Source organism: Buteo buteo, chromosome 12 (assembly GCF_964188355.1).
Source record: "Buteo buteo chromosome 12, bButBut1.hap1.1, whole genome shotgun sequence".
Classification (NCBI taxonomy): Eukaryota; Metazoa; Chordata; class Aves; order Accipitriformes; family Accipitridae; genus Buteo; species Buteo buteo.
The window spans coordinates 31,358,449-31,382,782 of record NC_134182.1 but is presented as its reverse complement, the minus strand read 5'-3'; the positions used below and the strand labels follow the sequence as shown (position 1 = coordinate 31,382,782).

The following is a 24,334-nucleotide window of genomic DNA, read 5'->3' as shown; positions in this document are numbered from 1 at the left end:
AGACTAAACACTACTTAGCAACAACTGAAAACATCAGTGTTATCAACATTCTTCACATACTGACCTCAAAACACAGCACTGCACCAGCTACTAGGAAGACAGTTAACTCTATCCCAACTGAAACCAGCTTTCAAGGAATGCAGCATTTTGATGTTAGTTAAATAGATAAATAACTTCCTTACAGGCAACAACAAGATTTAGTATCTTCCTGATGATATAAACTTGTTCATCATAGATCAAACAACTGTTGTTTCATTGAAGAGAATTACTTTCTCAATGACGTTAACAAGGAATTCTTCCTTCTTATGGATCCAAACAGAAAAAATATTCCCTAGAATCATAGAATCTTTTAGGTTGGAAAAGACCTTTAAGATCATTGAGTCCAACCATCAACCATGCCCACTAAATCATGTCCTGAAGTACCTTGTCTATGTGCTTTTTGTATACCCCCAGGGTTGGTGACTTAACCACTTCCCTGGGAAGCCTGTTCCAATACCTGGCAACCCTTTCAGTAAAGAAATTTTTCCTAATATCCAATTTAAACCTCCCCTGTCACAACTTGAGACCATTTCCTCTCGTCCTATCTCCAGCCACCTTACAGAAGAGACCAGCACCCACCTCACTACAACCCTCTTTCAGGTATTTGTAGAGAGTGATAAGGTCTCCCCTCAGCCTCCTCTTCTCCAGACTAAATAGTCCCAGCTCCCTCAGCCACTCCTCATCAGATTTGTGCTCCAGACCCCTCACCAACTTTGTTGCCCTTCTCTGGACACACTCCAGCACCTCAATGTCTGTCCTGTAGTGAGGGGCCCAAAACCGAACACAGTACTCAAGGTGCGGCCTAGAAGCAAGGAGTAAATCTGTTCTCTTGTAACTTCAATAAAAGTCTTGTATATCTGAGGCACATCAATCTCCTGCAGATGCCAGATATTCCTGGTGTAGGATTACTTCACATGTAGTAAATGACAGTGTTAAAGATTTCAGTCACTTTATTTGATAGTAACTGCTGCTCTAAGGCATCCGTCCTTATTTGCGTACTATACGGAAGATATTTCTTAGCTTGCCAACTCTTCTTTCTCTTATGATACTGTTTTCTCAGATGTGCCATCTACTCCAGTACCTGTGTGATTGCCAAGTACGACACCGAATAGAAGCCATTGTAGCATTTTCAGATGATTTTGTGGCCAAGCTTCAAGAGAATCAACGCTTCCGGTACAATGAAGTGATGCAGGCCTTGAACATGTCTGCTGCCCTGACCGCTAGAAAAACAAAAGAATTTCGATCCCCACCTCAGGAGCAGGTACAGCTTACAATGGACAATTTATTTTTTGTTGTGCTCTATGTGTGGCAGACTTCTGTTTGATTTCAAAGGTTTTCCTTTTGGAGATCAGTGTCATTTGCCTTTCCTTTGTATCCTTTAAGATTAACATGCTGCTGAACTTTAAAGATGATAAAAATGATTGTCCTTGCCCTGAAGAAATTCGGGATCAACTCTTGGATTTCCATGAAGACCTAATGACACACTGTGGTAAGTCTTGTTACTGAATATTTTTACTTTTTAAATTATATTAGCTTTAGAAGCAATTTTTCTAAATAATTTTACATAACACCAACTAAGTAGTCTATAGATTGCACTATATCAATTATAAATACTATCAAAACCAAGGAAATGTTCTTATCCTCTATCTGGTCAAACTAGAAGGGAATGCAGTATGTTTTTCTTCATGAGGGGAAAAGGGTATTTTTCACCCATACAACTCTGTGGGAATTTCTTTGGGCTTAATGTATTGGATAACGCTGTAGCTCACTTGTTATTCAAGTGGTTCCTCTGCCCTATTCCCACTCTGTTGCATAGGTTGGTATAGGTCATCTTTGCTGTATCAAGTTGACTATGGCCATCTTAACCGCAATATAACATTGTATTAGTGGCTGATTCTTCTCAGACATGAGTGAGGATATAGAAGTTTATTATCTATTGAAAGAGACTAATAATCAAAAAGAACAGTTAAAATTCTGTGGTTTTGATTTCTTCACTTTAGTTAATAAAAAACGGTTAAATTATATGTCATATTAAAATGTGAAATATTAACAATTTAAATACAAAAATACCAATATAAAAATGAAGCTCCAAAATGCGTATCTTAAATGTCAAGCTCATATCCATGAATACTGCACATTCAGTTATAGAGTAGTTTTGTTTGGAATGCATGCTTACTTACACTTTACATTGAGGACTTTGTTGTTTTCCTGTCTGGAGGATACTCATCCTTTCATTTTACTTCAGCATAATATTTTAAAATAATAAGTAAAAGACACACTTAGCAGACAACATGAGCAGAGAAGCAGCTGAAGTTTGATGTCATGTCCCATTAGCTAGAAGAAGTTAATGCAGGGATGTGTGATCGTATTTTTTAAACTAAAACTGGCGAAAGAAGGAGCTTTGGACAGGAGGATCTCTGAACTTTTCTTCCTGAATTGCATTCCTTATTTATCCCAGTTTAACAGGAAATAACACGTTTAATTATTTAATTCACTACCTTAAAATATTCAAATAAATAAAAACATGACATCAATATCTGACTTCTAATACATGAATTTTCTCTTTTGGTAGAGCAAGCACAGTTGATATTCTTGTGTATCACTAGACAATTTGTTTAGATTGGTCCATCTCAAAGATATTTGTGTGACTAAAATAATCACATTTATTAAGGTATCAGATATCACGGAAGGTCTTTAATGCAGCCTTCTACTCAAAGCAGAGTCAGGGCTGAACTCAGACGTGCTCAGTGATTTTTGCACTTAGTCTTGAAAGCTTCTAAGCATAGAGATTCCACAGTGTCTTTGGGCAACGTGTTGCAGGGCTTGAGTGTCCTAATGGTGATTTTTCTTCTTTTTTCCTTATGTCAGTTTGGAACCCTGCCTGTTTTAGTAATTGTGTCTTGTTCACCTCAGAAAAGAGCATGGCTGCAATTTCTTGCTAACTTCCTTGTAAGTTTTGATGGACTGCTATTAGGTCCACCATAAAGCTTCTGTTGCGCAGGTTGGCAAACCCAGTTCCTTCATACTCTCTCTATAGGACAAGCGGTCTAGCCACCAATCATCTTTATGGGCCATTGTTGGATAGTCTCCAGCTTTTCAATGTTTTTCTTGTATTGGGTAACCCAAAACTGGATGTAGTATTCCAGATGTCACCTCATGAGTGCCAAGTATTGGGGAATAATCACTTGCCTTGATCTAGTGATTATGTTTCTGCTAATACAGGATATTTTTAGCTCTCCTTGCTGTTAGAGTGCACTGCTAACTAGTCTCTAGCTTGCTGTCCAACAGGACCCCCAAAGTTCTTTTTGCAAAGGTGTTTTTTTTTTTACCAGTTCATGCCCAGCCTGTATTGTCACTTGGGGTTGGTCTGTCTAAGTTGCAAAACTTTGCATTTGTCCTTGCTGAACTTCGAGTATCCTGTCAGCCCATTCCTCTTCTACCCTGTTGAGCTTCCTGCACTTGAGTGTGTTTTCTGCTCCCCCCAATTTGTATAATCCACAAACTTGATGAAGGTGCATTATGACACTTCAAATGAAATATTTTTATTTTAAATGAAAAATGAAAAAAGAAAAAAAAAAGGAAAATTCAAAGTAAACTCAATTGACAGAAAATGAAGATGTAATAAAGAATTTAGAAATAACATTTGAAAGGAGAAGAGGCTTTATCTTTCTCTTTGATTTTTCCATTTTTCTTTAGACTTTTACCATCATTCTCCTCTGTTCAAATTACTTGGTCTATTTTTGTAATTTTTGTTGTTTTTTCTTATGGGGAAATAATAATTTGCATAATCTACAAGTAGAAGATTAATTTTGTGGGTCAGAGGATGCATTACAGTAGAGCAGAGTTAATTATGCTGTGTGTTCAAAATATGGCTATTGCAAAATCGGTAAAACAATTACACATCCTGAGTCCTATGTTTGGTTGATTAGCCAGCCACCATGTGGGGATTCAGACCTTGTGAAATGGTTGAGAGACAATTATACTGACAGTTTGCAAATCAGAAAAGTACAACTAGAGCTCAGGGAACAGCATAACTGTGGGAAAACAGACATTTCATTTGAGTAATTTCAGTAATTTCTAATTGATAAGATATTTCAGTGTCTTTACTGTTAATTAGTTTGGTTGAAGAGACTGCTATCCAAAGCATTTTGTAATATGATTTACTGTAAAATATAAAGTTACTGATGATCCGTTTTTAGTGTCCGTTACTCTAATAGGACAAAATATAACAAAATAACTTTTAATGGAAATGGAACTCTATTTAATGCAAAAAATCAGACAATTAAAAACAGATGCAATAAATTGAGAATGATGTAATGTTGTGAACATCCTATAAAATTCATGACTGCTAAAGAACTCCCCACAAAACCCTTAACTTCAGAACTTATATTGGAAACTAAAAAACCCAGAAAAAATAGTTGAATGACCTTTTTAATTTAAGCTAATTTTACTGTAATAGGTATAGGTCAAGATTTTTAATTCCTTGACAATGTATGCATGAATGAATAAAGTTAAAAACATGAGAGAAATGAGCTGACGGGAATCCCATGAAGTTCAGCAAGGGGAAATGCAAAGTCCTACACCTGGGGAGGAATAACCTCATGCAGCAAGGACAGGCTAGGGACCAAACTGGAAAGTAGCTTTGCAGAAAAGGACCTGGGGATCCTGGTGGACAACAAGGTGAACGTGAGCAGCAATGGGCTCTTGTGGCAAAGAAAGCCAACAGCTGTGCTCCCCGGTACAAGAGAGACAAGAACACACTGGAGTGAGTCCAGGGAGGGGCCATCAAAGGTGATTAAATTCTTGGAGCATCTTTTGTACAAGAAGAGACTGAAAGGGCTGGGGTTGTTTAACTTGAAGAGAAAATTCATGGTGGGGATTGTATCAATGTGTATAAATGCTTGTTGGGCAGGGGGAGTAAAGAAGGCTGAGCCAGACTTTCCTCAGTGGTAGGCACTGGTGACAGCACAGGAGACAATGGGCACAAATTGAAATACAGGAATTCTACTTTTATATATATTTTTTTTTTTACTGTAGGGGTGATGGAACTCAAGAACAGGTTGCTCAGAGAGGTTGTGGAGTATTCACCTTAGGAGATACTCAAAACCTGACTGCATGTGGTCCTGAGCAACCTGCTCTAGATGAACCTGCTTTGAACAGGGAGGCAGGACTAGATGATCTCTAAAGGCTCATTCCAACCTCAGCTGTTCTGTGATTCTATAAAGCCTCACATGCATTTTTTTTTTACATTTTTATAGCTTGTTAGGGAATTTTATGAAAGAGCTACTCTGTTATGAAGGTGGCTGCTTTCTTCTGACTGGTCACTAGAAAGTATACTTATTGTAACTTTAGTTCTTTCACTTCCATGATATGTTTTACAAAAAATCTCCTAGTCTTTATTAGTATCAGTTGAATCATACTGTGTCAGTAGGGACTATATCTACACTTCTGAGCTACATATGTCGAAACCACAGGCATGAGTGTTAGCATGGAAACGTGTATACTGGGGGAGTTGACCACAGAAATATATTTACTATATACTTTATGTATAATAACACACAATTTATACAATAAATTAATAGGATTACATGATTCTTATGTGCAGTTTCCTGCCTTGCACATATACCTGATCTGTACTTGTTCCAAACTGCTGGTTAAGCATATCCCATATCAAACTCTTTTGTAGTTCTAACAAAGCACAACAACATAGTTCACTTCTGTTATGTTTATACATATAAGACACAAAATGTGTATAACTTACTTAATTTTATTCTTTTACTATTTAGTGTATTTTTTTTTATTTCAGGAATTGAACTAGATGAAGATGGAACCTTGGATGGAAACAGTGATTTAACCATTAGGGGTCGCCTCCTATATCTTATGGAAAAAGTTACATATCTGAAGAAGAAGCAAGCTGAGAAGCCAGTTGATGATGATGCTAAGACATCCTGTAAGCAAAATTAAATCAGCTTCTTGTATCCTAATTCCAAAAGGTGAAAGAAGCAGGGAAGGAAGTTCTTCACATATTTTCAGCCGAAACAACGTGGATTTTTAGGGTAACATCTGCACACGTTAAAGTTTGTAGCCCTGACTCAAAACAAGCTCAGATGGACTTTCTGTGATAGGCAGATTTGCTTCCCAATAGGATGTAGTGGAAAATTTCTTCTACTGGCTTTTTTGCCCTTGATCCTTTTTAAAGTCATAATTTTTCCAGAATGTATCTTGGGTTTTGTAGAATGAGTGCAGATGTAATTGTAGCAAGGTTCTGATTATAAGAACTTGCTCATAAAATCAGCTGCAGTAGCTTCAAATCAGTATTTGCATGAAGACTACCAAATTAAAGAAGATTCTGCAATTAGACCGTAATTTGCAAAGCTGTACTTAGGAGAAGCCTCCCCACCCAACCTAAAATTAAAGATTTGCTGACTGTGATTGTTGCTCTGTCATTTTTCTGACACTTTCCACCTTTCTATCTTGATAAGAATCAAGATGCCACTGGCATCCAAGTTGAAATACCATCCCAAACACATTTCATCCTTTTACTTATTTTTGAAGTGTTTTTATTCTAAAAAGTGCTATGCTGTGTACCTATAGTAGAGTGTTTGGAGAGTAACAATAAAATACACTATTATTACTCTTTTTTTCCCTTACCCTGTAGTTGCACATCATAGCACAAATTCTCTTTTCTTAAACATTCTCTTTTCTGTAAACTCTGTGTCCCTTCAATACCTTTCTTTAAGTACTTTTACTTTTTTTTGTGGTTAGAGTTTAGCCTGAAATTGCATCTGGTTTACTCCAAAATAATTTTACTGTCTCAACACATAGATTTCTGATTTGAAATATTTTTGATGTTTGGTCTGCATCAGCCACCTTCTTCAACATCAGGATATTTATTAGGCAGTTTATTGAACTTCAGGAGGGATTATCAAATTTCCCTTGTCAAACTTTCGCTGTTATCTGCTTGACATGGAAATAAATTGATCAGTTAGGTAAGTACTGAAGGTGAAATTCTCTAGTGTATAACTATCAGGATATCTCAAGAGGATCCTGAATTGATCTGACAAGGTCTTGGAAACCTGAGTGGAAGTTCCCTGAGATGAGAAAAAGAACATTATTCAATTTTCCTTATCAAATACTTTGTTCTGACTGTTAGTTCATGAGTAATTTTTCTAAACAGTAGTCTCAAATCTTAACTGTTATTATATAGCTTGTCTATTTTAACAAATGACTTTTCCAAATATAAATATATGTAATCCCAACTAAAAAAGATTGTCAGTGAAAATACCAGATATGGGTTTCTTGCTTCAGTAGAGACTGAATTCAAAATATGCAAATGATGATGTGCCATTTATTTGATTGGAGTCTTTTCATTTCTATTTCCTTTGAAGGGCCTTTGGTTTTGGCAAAGGACTAAGTTAAATTATTCTGGTTTGTGCATTATAAAATTTTGAGTGGGTACACATCCTAGACATGTAAATAAATTATACAGCATTTACATGTGCTACCAGTATATTTTTCCAGTCTTCATAATATGTAAGAAAACCCCTCAGACCTGAGTTCCTGGAAAAATCTTGAAAGCAAAATGTAGAAATAAATCTGGTGATTTTGTGAGCATCTTGTATGTCTTCATGTATGTTATCAGATTTATTTTCTGTATTTTGATTTTAAGTATAGGCTTTTGGTTTTGAGATGTTTCTGCTTCTCTTGTGTGATTTTATTTTTCTTTGGGTAGTCTGCGAAAGAAATACCAAGAAAAAGGTGCTTCTTAAGAATTGAATTCATTCCAATTCATGTTGCATAATGGTTCTGAGGGACTACCAGCAGAGATGAGCAATTAATGGTAATTTTGTGATATATTTTCTTCACAGCTACTCTTCAGCAGTTGATTTCAGACACAATGGTACGCTGGGCCCAGGAATCAGTGATAGAAGACCCGGAGTTAGTAAGGGCCATGTTTGTGTTGCTACACCGCCAATATGATGGTATTGGTGGCCTGGTTCGAGCCCTACCAAAGACGTACACCATAAATAGTGTGTCTGTGGAAGACACAATCAATCTTCTGGCATCCCTCGGCCAAATCCGTTCCTTGCTTAGTGTCAGAATGGGGAAGGAGGAAGAGAAACTTATGATTCGTGGATTAGGGTAAATAACTGGAGTGTAACATCTCTTTATTTACAGATATTTGTTGATATCTGCTGTATGGTTATGGCCAAGGTTATATATGAAGTTTGAATGTGAATAGTCTATATGGGTGTAAATGCAGACAATGGTATCAGTTGTGTAGTATCTTCAGTTGTAAGATACCGCCTTTACAGCATTATATGTATCATTTTTGGAGAGAAGCAAATGACGTCTGTAAGACTTCTTGTGATAAAAGTTGAAAACGTGTATGTAATATTTTATGATATTACAAAATATATCTTGTTATCATATTTTAAATAGTATGGCTGTGAAGAATCCCGTGAAGAATACTGTCCATTTTATATGACTGCAGTGACTTGTAGCTGTTGACATATACAATTACCCCCAGCAGTCAGCTAATGGAGTTGTGTCTACATATGTCTGTACATATACCATTTTTTATTGTCCTGAATGTAGTTGGTACTATTTGAACTATGGAATAGTTCACCCAGTCTTATTTTCCTAATTATATCATTAATAATAGTGAAATATAGGCTAATAAAGAGCACAGTTGAAGAAAACAGTAAAAAAACCATGATCATCTCTACTAGCAAAGAGTTTTTTTCTCACACTTTTTTCGAAGAAATGTTACCATTTGAGAGATGTTTGGTGAGATTAAATATCAGCTGTGATCTATTAGAAATCCTCAATCAGCAAGAGCAATGACAACTGAAGATAGCATTATATAAAGAATGCCAGGAATGCAAATACCTCTTTCTTTTTTTTGAGCTTAAGGAAAACTTCAGATATGCAAATAATATCTATACCTAATTTTGTACTGTCTTAGTATTGCTAAGGCTTTGGCAAAGGTGAAAGTCCGTCACCTGTCAAAAGACATAAAATACTGGTATTTCTAAATCCACCTTTGTACTTCAAATTTAAGTTGTTACATTTGACTTAAGTTAACAAAGTCTAAAATGAGTGATTACTAGATTATGGCATTGTTGTGCCTGGAAAAAAACCAATCTCAGAGGGGTTTTTCATCTCATGTTCTGCTTTCTTTTTATTCTTTTACAATTTTTTCCTCAACATTTTCTGCTATGAATTAAAAGCTAAGATTTTGTGAATCTGATTTAATTTTAACAATGTTTTTGGTGATGTGGGAAAGTCTGGTATAAGGAAAAAAGAGTACTTTCTGTTAAGCTGGTGTTTTCACTGCCTGTTCCTATGACCCTTCTTGGTAGCCTCTATCATAGTCTTGTTTTATCTTGTAGGTTACCCAGCTGTGCCATTTATACCTTTTGTAGCCTAACCTGGGCTCTAGCACCTATTTAGAAATGCCAAGTCTCTTGCTGTGAGTGGAAAGTATTCCTTTCTTCCAGCTGAGAAATTGAAGTGTCAGTCATTCCTGCTTAAAAATTCAGTTTCCTCAGAAATGCTGTTAAGATTTTTTTCTTAAGTGTAACATTTCATAATGCAGTCCACAGTTAAACAGAACACTGAAAGTGGATGTGCTTCCCAAAGTAGTGTAATATTGCTGGCCAGCCTGTGAGGTGTTGTTTTGACTTTTTGTACTGTATTTCTGTAAAAGAAAGCTGCTGTAGACAAGTAAGAATTAAGAATAACTTGGCAGATTGATACCATCGAGGCGTTTTTCCACAGCATGAAGCACTAGTGCAGAAAGGAGATGATATGGGTAACTTTTGGAGGCATGGCCTATCCTTTATCATATCTGATACAAAGTCTGGCTGTAGGCTTTGCGGAAAAATCAGCTAATCTTTCTGATTGTTACTGGGAGTCAAAAACTCTGATAGTGCCACCTACATCAGACGTAGTGCGTGCATTCTATTGCATGACTGATAGTTGTGGATTTGTAGCTTTTAGAGTGATGGAACAGTCCTCTTCATGTCTCATCTTTTATAAGGCTGAAATTTTCCTTGTCTGATTGCAGGAGTTTTAGGTCAGAAAAAAAAAGACTGCTATAAAAAGTACAATGAAATGTGAACAGTTGTCAACAGTATTTTCTATAGTTACTTGCAAGTCCTTTTCTCCCATGACCTGATTGCTTTCATATTTATTTATGGGTTGTGTGTGATTTCAAGACTAATTACAGTTTTTAGAAATCTAATTACTTTTTAAACCAGACATTTTTATTGGACATAACGTTTCTGCATAAAATATTGACATTATAATCTCCAGGACTGGTTTTAATATTTGTAAACCTGTTCTGCTAAAATATGTAGGAGAGAAGAGTTCTTTTGAGCAGTAACGCATGAACTAAGGTTAATTTTTATGCAGCTTCTGTTTCCGATGCTTAGAGGATAGCGGGATATACATTCTCTTTCCCCTACAATTGTTTTTTCTTGCTTTTGATGGCAGATGTCAAATGTGTCAAGGTTGAAATATTCTGAAAAGAATGCTTTGTCAAAAATATTGATTAGTTGAATTTGAAATTTAAGCTAATATAGCAGTTTTGATCATGCTCTTGTCAGAAAATAATTTTAGATCTGGGATGGAATTTCTAATGAAAATAGAAGAGCATCCTACTCTGGTGTAATCAAGTGGTGATTAGGGCAATAGCTATAATATGGGAAAAGAAAGGTCAGGTTCTTCCACCACGTGCATAGAAAAATAGACGATCAGGAGAGATTGAGACTCAACCTGAAAAGGTCCCCGAGGTAAATTTTCACCTCAATTGGTGAAGAATTGCACAGTGAATCAGCTTTGCAAATAACATAATAGATAAACTATTGGTCCATAACATTTTAATCCAATTTTTTATTTTGTTTTCCTGTAGAGACATCATGAATAATAAAGTATTTTACCAACATCCAAATCTCATGAGAGCTTTAGGCATGCATGAAACTGTCATGGAAGTGATGGTAAATGTGCTTGGTGGAGGAGAATCCAAGGTAAAGCAATTCACTGTTAGAAGACAGTTTAGAATATAGCTGTTCAAAGCTTTATCCTGTAAGGTGCTGAGCTGTCATGGGAGGTACTGAGACCATAACCTCTTACTAATTTCCATTAGCACAATAGTTGACTAAGTTTTTAGAAAATCTACCCTTCTATTCTGGAGGAAGATATAACTAGAATTGTAATTTCAGATGCTTTAAAGAAAAAACTGCAAATAGTACTTTATATGCTTACTGGATTTTAAAGGGGAGATCTTTCTAGAAACTAATTAAAAATTGATGCAGTATTACTCTGAATCTAAGCATTCACATTCTTTCATGTTTGAATCTAGAATTTATGGGTGATCCCAGGTCTTGTTTTTCAAGTTTATACCTTGGTCTTTGGGGCTTAAGGAGTTACTTACTTTCTGAGAAAGCCCTGTTGATTCCAGGTTGAAACTTTAACAGTTAACTTCACTGAAGTGCAATGAATACAATGCATAAATACTAGTCTGTTGAAAGGCTGTTATATAAATGATCTTTTGCAAGCTTTATACCTGAGTTAGAGTTTGAGCTTCAGTCTGCTATTATTTGCTTCTTAGGAAATCACTTTCCCAAAGATGGTGGCAAACTGCTGTCGTTTTCTATGTTATTTTTGCCGCATCAGCAGACAGAATCAAAAAGCTATGTTTGATCATCTTAGCTATTTATTGGAAAACAGCAGTGTTGGCCTTGGTAAGTAATAAGTGTGTGGCTTTTGAGATTCTAAACCAAACCCCAAAATCTTCAAACTCTCTGCTGATTTACATACATATGTATATATATAAAAAGACATAAAACCACCTGTGTTTTTCTGTATCCCTCTGTTTGTGCTCTCTGTGTTGAAGTTTCTCCTTTACTGAGTGCAAAAATAACTTCATTACCTGTATTGCTAACTCCAAACAGATCCCTGACAGCAGCAGTAAGTTGAGGTAATTTAGTGTATGCTTTTTTGTATATGCCTGGACATTAAGAGAGAGTCAGTGTTTAGTTGCACATATTGAGGAACAGAATAAAGTCCTGATTTTGATGACGGGAATCATAAGTAAGTGTTGGCACCATTTCATTAGGGCTTACTTCTCACTGTTCAAGCTTGCTCCCCTGCACTTTATTCTGTAGACTGTTCAGTATACACCTATGGGAGCAGGAGAAATACAGAGCTCATTTGCTTGGGTATGCATGTATAGATGCCCAGAAATGAACCTTGAAATTTTCTTAAAATCTTAGCCTTTCTGTTCTAGGCTGAAGTGTTATAGAGGAGACACTTTTATCCTTTATTTAATTTAGTATTTGTAATTGAGAATATATAATTATTTAGAATCATCATAGTAATTTTTTTAAATGATCACAAATACCTTATTAATGTACAGGACAGAAGCATAAACGGAAAATCTTTTTGGAGAGAAAGTGCTCAAATCAAATGTGTTTGGAGTGTTAATATAAACACCTGGGCTTTTTCTAATGCTACAATGACTGCCATTTTTTAATGAAATAGGTAACATATAATATTACATTTTAAAGCCCAAAGATATTTTGTATTTCAATATATTTGATAAAATGTCAGTGTTGTAGATATAAAATTCCTGCTACCCTTTCCTCAAAACAAAGTTGCATCAGTTAGGAGAATTAGAAAGAATGAAATCTTAAAACGAAGTATGTGATGAGAATAAGAATGTGGAAGAAAAGTAGTTTCTAACTTGAGCATCTAAATTGTATTTTGATTTCATATCAATGTCAAATTTCATGTGAGCAGATGATTATTTTTTATAAACTGAGTGGTATAAATGATATGCTTATAATCATGTGCTAACTAGCGACAAAATATTGTATTTTATTAAAGAATATTGTTAATGTGTTTCCTATGAGTTTGTTGGGTTTTATTAAGTTGGTGTTGCAACTAAATGTTATTTTAACAGCCTCTCCTTCTATGCGAGGATCAACTCCTTTAGATGTTGCAGCAGCCTCTGTGATGGATAACAATGAACTTGCACTAGCTTTAAGAGAACCTGATCTGGAGAAGGTTGGTAGTTTCTTTATCAAGTATTTTTTCCCCTTGTAGAGAGGGGAAGATTTTAATTCCCTGGAATCAAAATCCAAGATTATAAGAATTATATGGGAATTTTAGGTACCTTTCAGAGGAAGACTATCAAGATCTTATTGTTTGTTCTTTCTGCTGGTGGTCTGGATAGTTGAACTGAGTTTATGGTTATTACATGCACAGGTGTAACCAGAAGGAATTGCCTCAAGGGCAGCTCTTACTTTGGGAATAGTGAAGTCCATACCCAACAAAACTTCACTGCTAAAAATCTTTCTTTGTTGTTCTGTCTTGATGGTGACATGCAGTGGTGGCATAATGCAATAAGGATTACTAGAAGCCTTGTGAAAACTTGTTACAATATATGACAAATGTTCATAGAGATATCTATCTATACCTATCTGTATTTTCTCCTAACATTTAAACTTGCTTCAGGAAAGATTGAAGGAATTGGGATTAATTAGACTAAAGAATAAAAAGCTCCAGAGAGCATGAGACAATTGTGTAGAATATGTAAATTGCTGCTGCGAGAAGGAATAGCGTAATGGTTACTATGTCAGCAGTGGATAAGAAAAGCAGCTTAAATAATGGAAAGACAGATTCAAGATAGACATTAAAAAACACTTTCTAATAGCAAGTAAGACAGTGGAATGTATTGTCCAATTTGTTCTTGAAGACCTCCAATTCTGGAGATGCTATAACCTTCATAAGAAAGCGTCTGTCAGGAGTAATATAAATGTAGGTGATCCTTTCTTGGAATAGGAACGTGGGCCACGTATTTAAAAGAACATTTTCAGACTTTCTTCTTATAAATTGTCAGCAAAAAGAAGCTGTCTGAACTTAGTTAAAGGCTATGCTTACAATTCTTACAATTCAGAAAGGAGAGGGTCAACTGAAAACTACTATTGAGACTATAGGTCTGAATTACAGGGAGTGTTACTGCTGTGTGTTTAAAAGGAAAGGAAGAAAAAAAGCAAGTGAGAAGGAATGGTTAAAATAAAAGAGTAGACCTGTGAGTTATGTTAGAATATGTGATTTCAAATATGGATAGTGTGTAATTGGGGAATATTACAAAATTGACTAATTTGTAACATTCAGGGTTGCAAGAGAAATGAGATATAGATAGCAAAGCAGTGATTTAGAGAGAGGAAAAATGGAATTGAGATAAGTAAGGTCTTGCAGTTCATGGCAGAGGTAGGAGAAGACTGGGAAAGTGAACTAAGAAAGAGGCTGCTCTTCTGATTTGTGCTAAGTATGATATTGTTTTGTTGGGCATAACAGAATGTGGACACCATATCTGGGACAATGTATAAGGATGCTTCCCTTTGAAATTGCACTTCTCTTCTTTTTCACAATTAATATCTTTTTCATCTTACCTTGCTTTTAGGTGGTTCGCTACTTGGCTGGATGTGGATTGCAGAGTTGTCCTTTGTTGATTTCTAAAGGCTACCCGGACATCGGATGGAATCCAGTTGAAGGAGAGCGATATTTGGATTTTCTTCGTTTTGCTGTTTTTTGCAATGGTAGAGTAGAAGCCTATAAATTTTATAATTTCCTCTAATGTTCAGATAAGTTTGTCATTTAAAATAGTAATACAAGCTAACTTGATAAGTTACTGTAAATTTAAAGGACAGTTTGCAGAAAGAGTAGAATTATGCAAGACACACAGTGACTTAGGTGCTCGTTTCACAAGTCATATAGGGTCCTACGAGCCTATAACTCATTTTTTAGATCCATCTTTAGTCTTTGAAATGCCCACATATCCTTTGGAAGTAGAGCAGAGAGTCCTAAATCTTTTTATGATAAAACTGATGCTAGACATAGAGCCAAACCCTCATCTTGTGATGAAGATTTAGGTAGCCCAATTTTAATGTTTAGCAGCTATATTGGTCCCCTCATTAACTGTCTCACTTGACTGTGAGTCTTTACTACAAATCAGTAGCTTCAGTGATGCTTTAAACATCCTTTATTATGTAGTTTCTTCTTTGGCTCTATTTAATTTTGAATTAAATCACATGTTTTATTTCATAGCTTTTATTACAATAATGGAGTATGTTTGTGTGTTTATGTAACTTTGTCATGATATTTGAACTGTTTTGTAGGTAAAAGTATCTACTGATGCATACATTCTGTACTTTTGTGTATTCTTTTCTGATTGTATTTCAGAACTCTTTTTGATATAATCTTAAATCTTGATATTTGTTCTATGTGGTAGGAGAGAGTGTGGAGGAGAATGCTAATGTTGTAGTCAGACTGCTTATCCGTCGACCTGAATGTTTTGGTCCAGCTCTAAGAGGAGAAGGAGGCAATGGGTTACTTGCTGCCATGGAGGAAGCAATACAAATATCAGAAGATCCAACAAGAGATGGACCTTCCCCAAGTAATGGATCTAGTAAAACCCTGTAGGTGCAGTGGAATTGCTTACATTGCCATCATTTTTGTTTATTTGTTTTATAATCTTAGTCATGTAATGACTTGTTTGTTTTAACATGTGAATTATCAGCTGGATTCTTCCTTGGATTCAATGGAGGGTAGAGGTTTGTCTTCTGCCAAATAATGCTTCCTCTGCACTGTTAATTTAAGTTACTCTCTCTAAATATTAAATCCTCTTTAGAATTCTGTTTCTTCTTTGTCAGTCAGTTAAGAATTAATCCCCTGCTGCAAAATGAGATAGATAAATGGTAACAATGCAGATGGCACTACAATCTTTTAGGGACAAATTCCATTCTGTGTTAGTCTGCTAAAAGGCCACTAGTTAACAGGAAGCCCCCATGTGTAAGCTGTTACACCTATGAGGAGATTTTCTTTATTTATTGCTGATGTAAAAACTTTCTTGTATTTTTTCATCTTTTAATTGTTTTAACATTTAACTAATTACAGTGAAATGGAAGAACAAGAAGATGACACTATTCACATGGGAAATGCAATCATGACCTTTTATGCTGCTTTGATTGATCTGTTAGGACGTTGTGCCCCTGAAATGCATGTAAGTTTTATGCCTTTGTGCATTGGAAAGTAAAGTCATAGTTGTTTTACTGATTGTTATGTGGTTTGCTGTTTGGCTTTTTCACAGTAACATGTTATCAGGTATTAAAGCAGTGGTATGGCTACATAGTATCCTAATGTACATGAGGTGTTCATCTGCTAATTTGCAAGGAATTTCTATGAACTATTCAGAAGATGTTCTTTTTAAAGGAGTTATTCCATTGCTTTTCTTATTAGTGTTCCCTGTGGTTGGTCTTCAACAACATTCTGTCATGAATATTGTTTGATTGTCCCTTGTGACAATCAAACTCCTCAAATTTCCCGATTTATTGTGATGGTGTAGAGTGATTTTTTTTTTTATTTTTTTTTTTAAATGAAATGTGCCCTAATTTGTATAGATCAGTATAGATCAGTATCAGATTTATGCAGAGACCGATAACTTGAGAAAGGAGAGAGAGAGAGAGATCCATGTAATAAGGTTAGTGTATGAATAACTGTTTTGTTTGAATTAAAGAATTGTCTTGTTTTCTCCCTGTCTTGCTGCCTTTTTTAAAACAAAACTAAAACAACTGGGATACCTGAAAGTGTTATTTGGCCAGGACAGAAAAACTGGCTTTTTTCATCTGAAAATCTGCTTTTGCTTCCCCTCTCCTCTCCCCTCACGTGCTACATTTTAATGCTTTGTTCACCTATTTTACCTAATATTCCATTTTGAAAATGGGCCTAGTCTTATTTAATAACCAAATATCGAGATTTCCAGACTTTGTACATTTGCATCAAAAAAACCAGCGAATAAATACAGATTGCATGAAATTTACAGTATTAATTATAATGTGATTTTGAGAGCAGTCATTCGTGTATCTGTGGTTCAGGAAGTTTCCAGAACATGAACACATACAGAAGATGAAAAGAAGACCTTGTTAATTTTTTATCTGTCTTTTCCTTAGCTAATCCATGCTGGTAAAGGGGAAGCTATTAGAATCAGATCAATTCTACGGTCTTTGATTCCACTGGAAGATTTGGTGGGAGTAATTAGTATTCCTTTCCACATGCCAACCATAGCTAAAGGTAAGATGATTATCCTGCTTTTTTTTCTCCCATCCCAGTCTTATGTTTTGTAATTTATTGAAATATTGATACTCATACTTCTCTCAGTATTAAAAAATGTTATAGAAATTAAACTATTTGTTGTGAGAATTAAAGAGAAATTGTGTATTTCAAACATGTTTCAAAAATTTTTCTGCATGCTATAGGCAATAATTCTGTGTACACTTAAATCACTGATGTAAATCCCATTCATTTAAATTGTCATGAAAATCTATTGCAGCTTCAAAAGGAAATTTAAAAATGCATACTTTCTATTTTTCTAAAATATTTTTAAAAATTGCAGTCTCTTTTCTTGATAACATAATCCTTAGCTATTGCTGTTCTAACCCTATCGATTGTTTCTAGCAGATCTTACTAAAACACCAGAGTTGTTCTTCAGCAACTATGGTGAAGTTATAGGGGTGACATCTATATGCAAATGCATTTCTTTGTTTTTTCTGCCTACATAGAATTGATTGTGGTAGTGGGAGCTATGTGACCATCAATTTAAAAGGGAAGGGAATCACATCTGCTTTTTTGGGTATCTGGAGAGAGAGCATTATAATTGTAACATGGGTTGTCTAGGGACTTAGAGCACAAGAACGCCCAATAGGTTACAGTAGAAGTTATAAAAAGATCAATGATTCTATTACACCATTACTTACTTATATTCCAAATAGTGACAGATCTATAGGTGATATCACAGTAGCATAGAGTACAGCTTATAGGTAAAGAATTGTTTATTTGGCTTTGAAAATGAAAGTATCAAAACCTTAAAAATATTTCAATGAATTCATTTCAGATATTTCAGAAGTTTTCAGATACAGAGGACTTTTTAGCACAATCTTAATTCATTGTCATACATCAAAGATATTCTCATCAGTGCTGGATTCCTGGGGTGTTTGATGTAGAATTGTTGTATTTTTTACTTTATGTCTGCTTTTTCTAAGAACTAGGTACTTCTGTAGATGAATTAGTATGTTTTGGGTACTTATCATATTAGAATATCAACTGATAAGAATCCTTTAATACACAAAGCATGAACAGAAAAGCATGTATGGACTTTGAAGTCTGTCTGGGTGGAATTTGCCTTATGCATTCGATCTTGGTTAACTACAAATATTTTGCCTTTGTGTAACAAAATGACCGGGAAGATGCTTAGATGTTAACAGAGACTTAAAACCTCTGACAAGTAGTAGCATGACTGCCTAGTCTGCTGGTGAAGGATGATCCTTGTCATTGAAGTCTTATTTCTTCCTTTTAGATGGTACTGTGGTGGAACCTGACATGTCTGCGGGGTTTTGCCCAGATCACAAGGCAGCCATGGTTTTGTTCCTTGACAGGGTCTATGGAATTGAGGACCAGGATTTTCTTCTACACCTTCTTGAAGTTGGCTTTCTGCCAGATCTTCGTGCTGCTGCTTCTTTAGATACAGTAAGGGTTTAAGTCTGTTGTTATTTTGGTTCTTTTATCTTACTGAACACTGCAGCATTTTTCATCCCTCAAAAAAACATTTTTTATTTCTCCATGTTGTCTTCTACATTTCTCAAATGCTGGATGAGCTGCCTGTTGCTGCTGAGCTTTGAGAATACTTGAAAAGCAGTGAAGAAGCATTCTCCAGAATGATGCTCACTTTATGAGTCCCCCTTGATACCCATGTCCATAAGAGATGCAATGCCTTTCCCCAGGAGACTTTGTGAGCTTGTGCTATGGAATCAAATTCAGATAAGCTTCCAATGAAGCATGTAACTGAGAGCCTCTTTCCAGAGATATACAGGAAGTGTTCATCTCCATCCATTTGTTAGGGACACCTACATTATTATTTAGGAAGTCTCTAGATTTTTGTTTTAGTTCCTCCTCAAAATTGCTGCCTTTTTTTCTGTGAGTCTTATTCCCGTCTAATTTTTCTTAGCTGGCTTGGTCCAGAAAGATCAGATTTAGAGAGCTTATATGAGGGCTAAGGCATGGACTTTGATTTCCCTATTTGACCTTTTATGTCAACGTTTTTCCAAAAAGAATTATTATTTAAGAAAGAGCAGGTGAGGATTTTTTTTCTAACTTGGAACTTGGACTTGATTGTAACACAGAAACATAACTGAGTTTTGTGAATGCAGACTTGACTGGTATTACCTGATTTTGGAGTGTTCTGTTAAGCAGCTATGACATACTTCAATATAGTCTGGAAAATTGTTTTGGTTTTGAATGGCTACCTTTAGTGTTTACGCTTTCATTTGTTACAAACAAAACAAAAACCAGCTGTGAGACTTTAGAAGCAGGAAAAGCAGCTAGGCATCCAGCTTCCAGTAGGTATCAAATCCTCATTTGTGTGTTTTGGAAATTTCCCTCTTTATAACTATTACAAAAGAAAAACAAACAACAAGTTCTTTTCATTTGTAACAACATTGATGAGACAAATCTAATTTTTCTCCCATTTAATTCATAGGCTGCTTTAAGTGCTACGGATATGGCTTTGGCTCTGAATCGATACCTTTGCACAGCAGTCTTGCCTCTGTTGACCAGATGTGCTCCTCTTTTTGCTGGCACAGAGCACCATGCTTCCCTCATCGATTCCTTATTACATACTGTGTACAGACTCTCAAAGGGATGCTCTCTTACCAAAGCTCAGCGAGATTCAATTGAAGAGTGTTTGCTGTCTATCTGTGGGTAAGAAAATACTCCTGGCTGTACAGGAATGCTAATTGATATACTTATAATACAGGAGTGCAGAACTATGCCACCAGTAGCATGATTAAGATTTATTTTTTTTCTGGCAGATGATTGTGATATTTTTAAATACACTGTATTCAATTTGCAACTTTTATTAATCACTCATACGCAGTTCTCAGTTATTTTGCTATTACAGAGTTTTTAAAATTAAAACCTTGGCAATTAACTAAGAGGACGTAGTGCAAAAAGACAAAGCTCTGGAAATGTGGAATTGTGCATACACTGAAGCGCCATTTAAAGACTTTTAGCTGTCCGGATTGGCAGTATGGTTGATGACCAGATTATACAGTTCTATGGAGATGTTTATTTACATTGTGTTACATTTGATATCCTAATCAATTACTAGTATTGTTATACCTCATTATTGACACCTATGGGACAAATTTTGTCTGGGTATCTGCAGTCTCAAAACCCGTTGATTATTATCCAATTTTATTATAAGCTTACAGGATCAATTATCAGAAGTTGACTAGGCACTTATGAATTCAATTTCTAATTAAAGTTAGCAACATTTAGGCTTTAAAATCACCACAATTTTTTTGAATATTTCACCATGATTTTTTTGCGTAATGTGGAAATATGTTCAGAAATGACAGACATTGATATCATAGTACTGTAAAAAGGTACTGTATAGCATTTCTTTATAAGCTATATCACATTGACCATTTTTTATATATATATATTACTTTGATAAGAACCAATAAAATGGACCAGTGTTTGCTATTTATCTGGAAAGGTTTAATGTCCATGCCATTCTAACATACATGCTATACCTATTTCTTCTGTCCTTCCAATTGGTGCCCACTGCTGCATGTCTTGTTTAGTACATCTAAAGAGTTAGTGCTTTTCTGTCTTTATTAGTTTCTGGGATATTTTTAAGAGCCATTGAGATATATTACAAGAAATTAATGTTATAGCTGTTTCTCATGGGCATGGTGATCATAATACACAATATCAACATTCAGGGTTTTTTTCCTTGATTTTCTCTGTCTATAGATCACATATTTTCTCTGCTTCTTTAAAGCATTTGATTTGCAGCTTATTCAGAAGGTTTTCTTTGGTATGCACTTGTTTGCTTTCTTTTGGACATATTTTTTAGTGCCACAAGCAAAATCCTATTACTTTATGAATTTGAAGAATTTTAATGGCATAGAACTGACAAGTTGCTTTAATGTATTTATTAATTATTTACATGAAACTCTGCTGGTACACCTTTTTAATATGGTTTGTCTGCTTTTAGGCAGTTGCGGCCTTCCATGATGCAGCATTTGCTGAGAAGATTAGTATTCGATGTTCCTCTATTAAATGAACATGCGAAGATGCCTCTCAAGGTAAAAGTATGTTTTAGTATTCAACAGCATGCCTTGTAACAAAATGCAACAGAAAATACTTGCATGGAGAATATTCTCTATCTTGTAACCTTATTTCCACTCTGCAATAATCTAAGACCGTAGTTCTTGATGATAAATTGCTGCCTCGGCAGGAATTCAGTCTAATTTACATCCATCCATATGGAATTATGAAGTCTGTGTCTAATGTTTGCTTCTCCTTTAATTCTCTCCTCTTTTTTTAAGCCCATGTGGAGACAGAATAGAAAAACCCTTGGGGGCAGGGGGCAGAATCCAGTGCAGAAAGGAAGATAGCAACTGATAGTCTGTATGTACCCTTACTTCTGCCCTCTGTGTTAGTTCTCCTTGCTCTTGGAAAACGGACTCTTTTTCTGTGGTTTGCGCTTGGAAATCTAAGCAATACATGTTTTCTAACAATCTTCCATTTTGTTTTCAGCCCCCAAAGGTTTCTCCATATCTTTTGATTCTGATTCCTAATGCACAAGAAAAATGTGTTTTTTTCCTTTCTGAAATCACACATTCCTTAAAGATTCCTCAGACTTCATCAGCAGTTCTAAGAAACATATCATTTCCCACCTTACCTACTGCTGTTTTTCAGCAGTCCTTTTTAAGGCTTTCCCACCACAATTTTGAATGAGATATTTAATCTTTTCTTATTTAATGTTTCTTTATGGTTTAAAAGCCACGTATCAGGATTAATTGCATTTTACATCCGATTTCTTTGCCAAAATACTCCTCAGAGTTACGCAGGCTTCTACTAGCCAGATTATGGTCTCTGACCTCAGATGAGGAATTTAAATCATCAGTCTCAAAGCCAGGAACTGCTGCATGGTCGTCTTTACCCTGCTAAGGATTTCATAATTTGGTTGTATCCTCCAAGAAGTGCTCAATCAAACAATGCCAGAGCAGCCATTCTTTAGTGCCGATGTGTGAGGAAACCAGTTGATAATTTGGTATAGTGCCCTCAAGGGGACCTGTCTAATATATTACGACATCTTATGTGCTGCAAAAACCAAATAGTAACTTGGCGCTCCCTGCGTGGCTATGGTCCTTCAGGGTTTTTTGGCAGGAAAGAACGACCCCAGCTCCCTGAGATCTGTTCATCTAGGACAGCAGGTTTTTTGATCCTAGAGTCATGACTGCAGTGACTTTCCCACATTGCTGAACTGAACAGGAGGGAAGTAATAATTAGATCCTTTTGGCAATTCAGGCTTTGGGAGAATATAGATATGAAGAGAACCATGGTGGTAGCATGGGCAAATGATTTTGTCCATTGACACCTAAACAAGTAATAGGAGTTTCTGAGGAAAGTGAACTCTTTATCTGAAGATAGAACTAGAACTCTTCAAAGGTTTCACTGACAGTAAACATATTTTCAGTGATTTAATAAGGGACTCCTACTTATATCTACTAACATGTTTCTGATTTGAAAGTACTGTGTGTATCCCTTATGGTCTTGCGCTAGCAAACAGGTTATAGTAGTCTAAAGAGACAGCTACAAGTTAATCATGCATCTGAAAATGTGATTTTGAATGGGAAGAGTGGAGGAAATCATGAAGGCTAAATCAGAATAGAGTGCTATCTACTGTGAATACCTTTGCTGGTTTCTACAATTAAAAATTACCTCAGGTTAGGCAGCATGTGAATTCAAATCTGTGATGCTTTTCCTGTATGATTTGGTGTGAAATTTCTGGAATAGGGCTGCCTTGTTTTTATTTCCTCTTAAATCACATTCAGTGCTTCATCAAGGACTTGTCTAAGAGTAAACCTGCCTTTACTCTTGGCTAGATTTAAACCTCAAGTCTGGCCATTGCGTAATAGAATTTATTTTGAAAAAAAAATTTTCAAATACATCTTAGACACAGAGTCCATATTTCTGAGAGCCCTGTAGTTCTACATGAATGATAAAACTTCTGTCTTTTTACATTATATACGCATGTAAGTTCTTCTATCTCTTTTTTCTTTAATCATCTGACAATTTAAATAGTACATAGATAATAATAGATTATTTAAATCTGAAGATATACAAATGCATTATATGGATTGTATTTTTTTTTTCTGATCCATGACAAATACAACAGAACTGCACAGAATTGAGGTTATATTTTTGGTTATCAACACATCAGGACTTTTTTTTTTTTTTTAATGCCTATTTTTATTTCTGCATGGTTATGTTATGAATATCTGCATTTTCCATTTTGGCATTTGTTCTGACTGGAAAAAAGGGAATCCTGTCAGAACAGTCATTCTGTGCCTTAGGGAAATCTGCCCCTGAGTAGGACTAGGTTGTTGAATAGCTCTCAGACATGTAAATAATAATGGGGACCTAGGTGAAATCATGGTTCTACTATCTTACCCACCAAGCAGCAGTGTTTGGAATAGTGACACACAGATGGAGGTGAATTCTTTTCTTCAGCTGAGCTGTCAGAGTTCTTGTGGTGTTGGGGGAAATTATCCTCTGTCACATGCTTTTTGCATATGCCACCAATGTTAAAAGAAAGAACTGCTCGTTCTGTGTGTATATCCACCAATGATTTAAAGAATAGATACACAACATGGCTTCTTGATAAAAGTTAGAAATTTTTCTGGCACTGTCTGTGTAATGGTCAAGTGCCAGAATGGAAGAACATCAACAGTTATATTTTTTTTGCTTTCAAAATATGTTCTGTTTTAGTTGCTGACAAATCATTATGAAAGATGCTGGAAGTATTATTGTTTGCCAGGTGGATGGGGTAACTTTGGTGCTGCCTCAGAAGAAGAACTTCATTTATCCAGAAAGTTGTTCTGGGGTATTTTTGATGCTTTGTCTCAAAAGGTAATTAATTTTAATATCCATCTCCTACTGTAAAAGCCTTACTGTGTAACCTTTTTTCTTTAATCTGTCATTTTTACCCAGCTTTTAACAACACAATGTTATCCACTTTAAAGGGAAAAATATAGCCTTTAGTAAATTTAAATCTTCCTCTTATAGCTTCTGCTTTAACATAGGTATACCATTTTGACTGCTCATTAATAAAAATTGTATAGCTGATGAAGTAATCTTGAGGTGTATCTGTACA

At 35.5% G+C, this 24,334-nt stretch overlaps 1 protein-coding gene across 6 annotated transcripts in view; it reads left to right on the top strand.

Moving 5' to 3' along the window:
• Positions 1-24,334, top strand: part of RYR2 (ryanodine receptor 2) — a 455,131-nt gene that overhangs the window by 299,728 nt on the left and 131,069 nt on the right. For all 6 annotated transcript variants that reach the window (XM_075043205.1, XM_075043203.1, XM_075043202.1 and 3 more), the window contains 15 exons: positions 1,100-1,300; positions 1,423-1,528; positions 5,846-5,989; positions 7,908-8,181; positions 10,958-11,072; positions 11,657-11,789; positions 13,010-13,113; positions 14,516-14,651; positions 15,344-15,530; positions 16,009-16,114; positions 17,061-17,181; positions 18,464-18,633; positions 19,643-19,863; positions 21,167-21,257; positions 23,950-24,090. In XM_075043205.1, the coding sequence (XP_074899306.1) occupies positions 1,100-1,300; positions 1,423-1,528; positions 5,846-5,989; positions 7,908-8,181; positions 10,958-11,072; positions 11,657-11,789; positions 13,010-13,113; positions 14,516-14,651; positions 15,344-15,530; positions 16,009-16,114; positions 17,061-17,181; positions 18,464-18,633; positions 19,643-19,863; positions 21,167-21,257; positions 23,950-24,090 (2,250 nt within the window). The remainder of the gene's footprint in view (positions 1-1,099; positions 1,301-1,422; positions 1,529-5,845; positions 5,990-7,907; positions 8,182-10,957; positions 11,073-11,656; positions 11,790-13,009; positions 13,114-14,515; positions 14,652-15,343; positions 15,531-16,008; positions 16,115-17,060; positions 17,182-18,463; positions 18,634-19,642; positions 19,864-21,166; positions 21,258-23,949; positions 24,091-24,334) is intronic.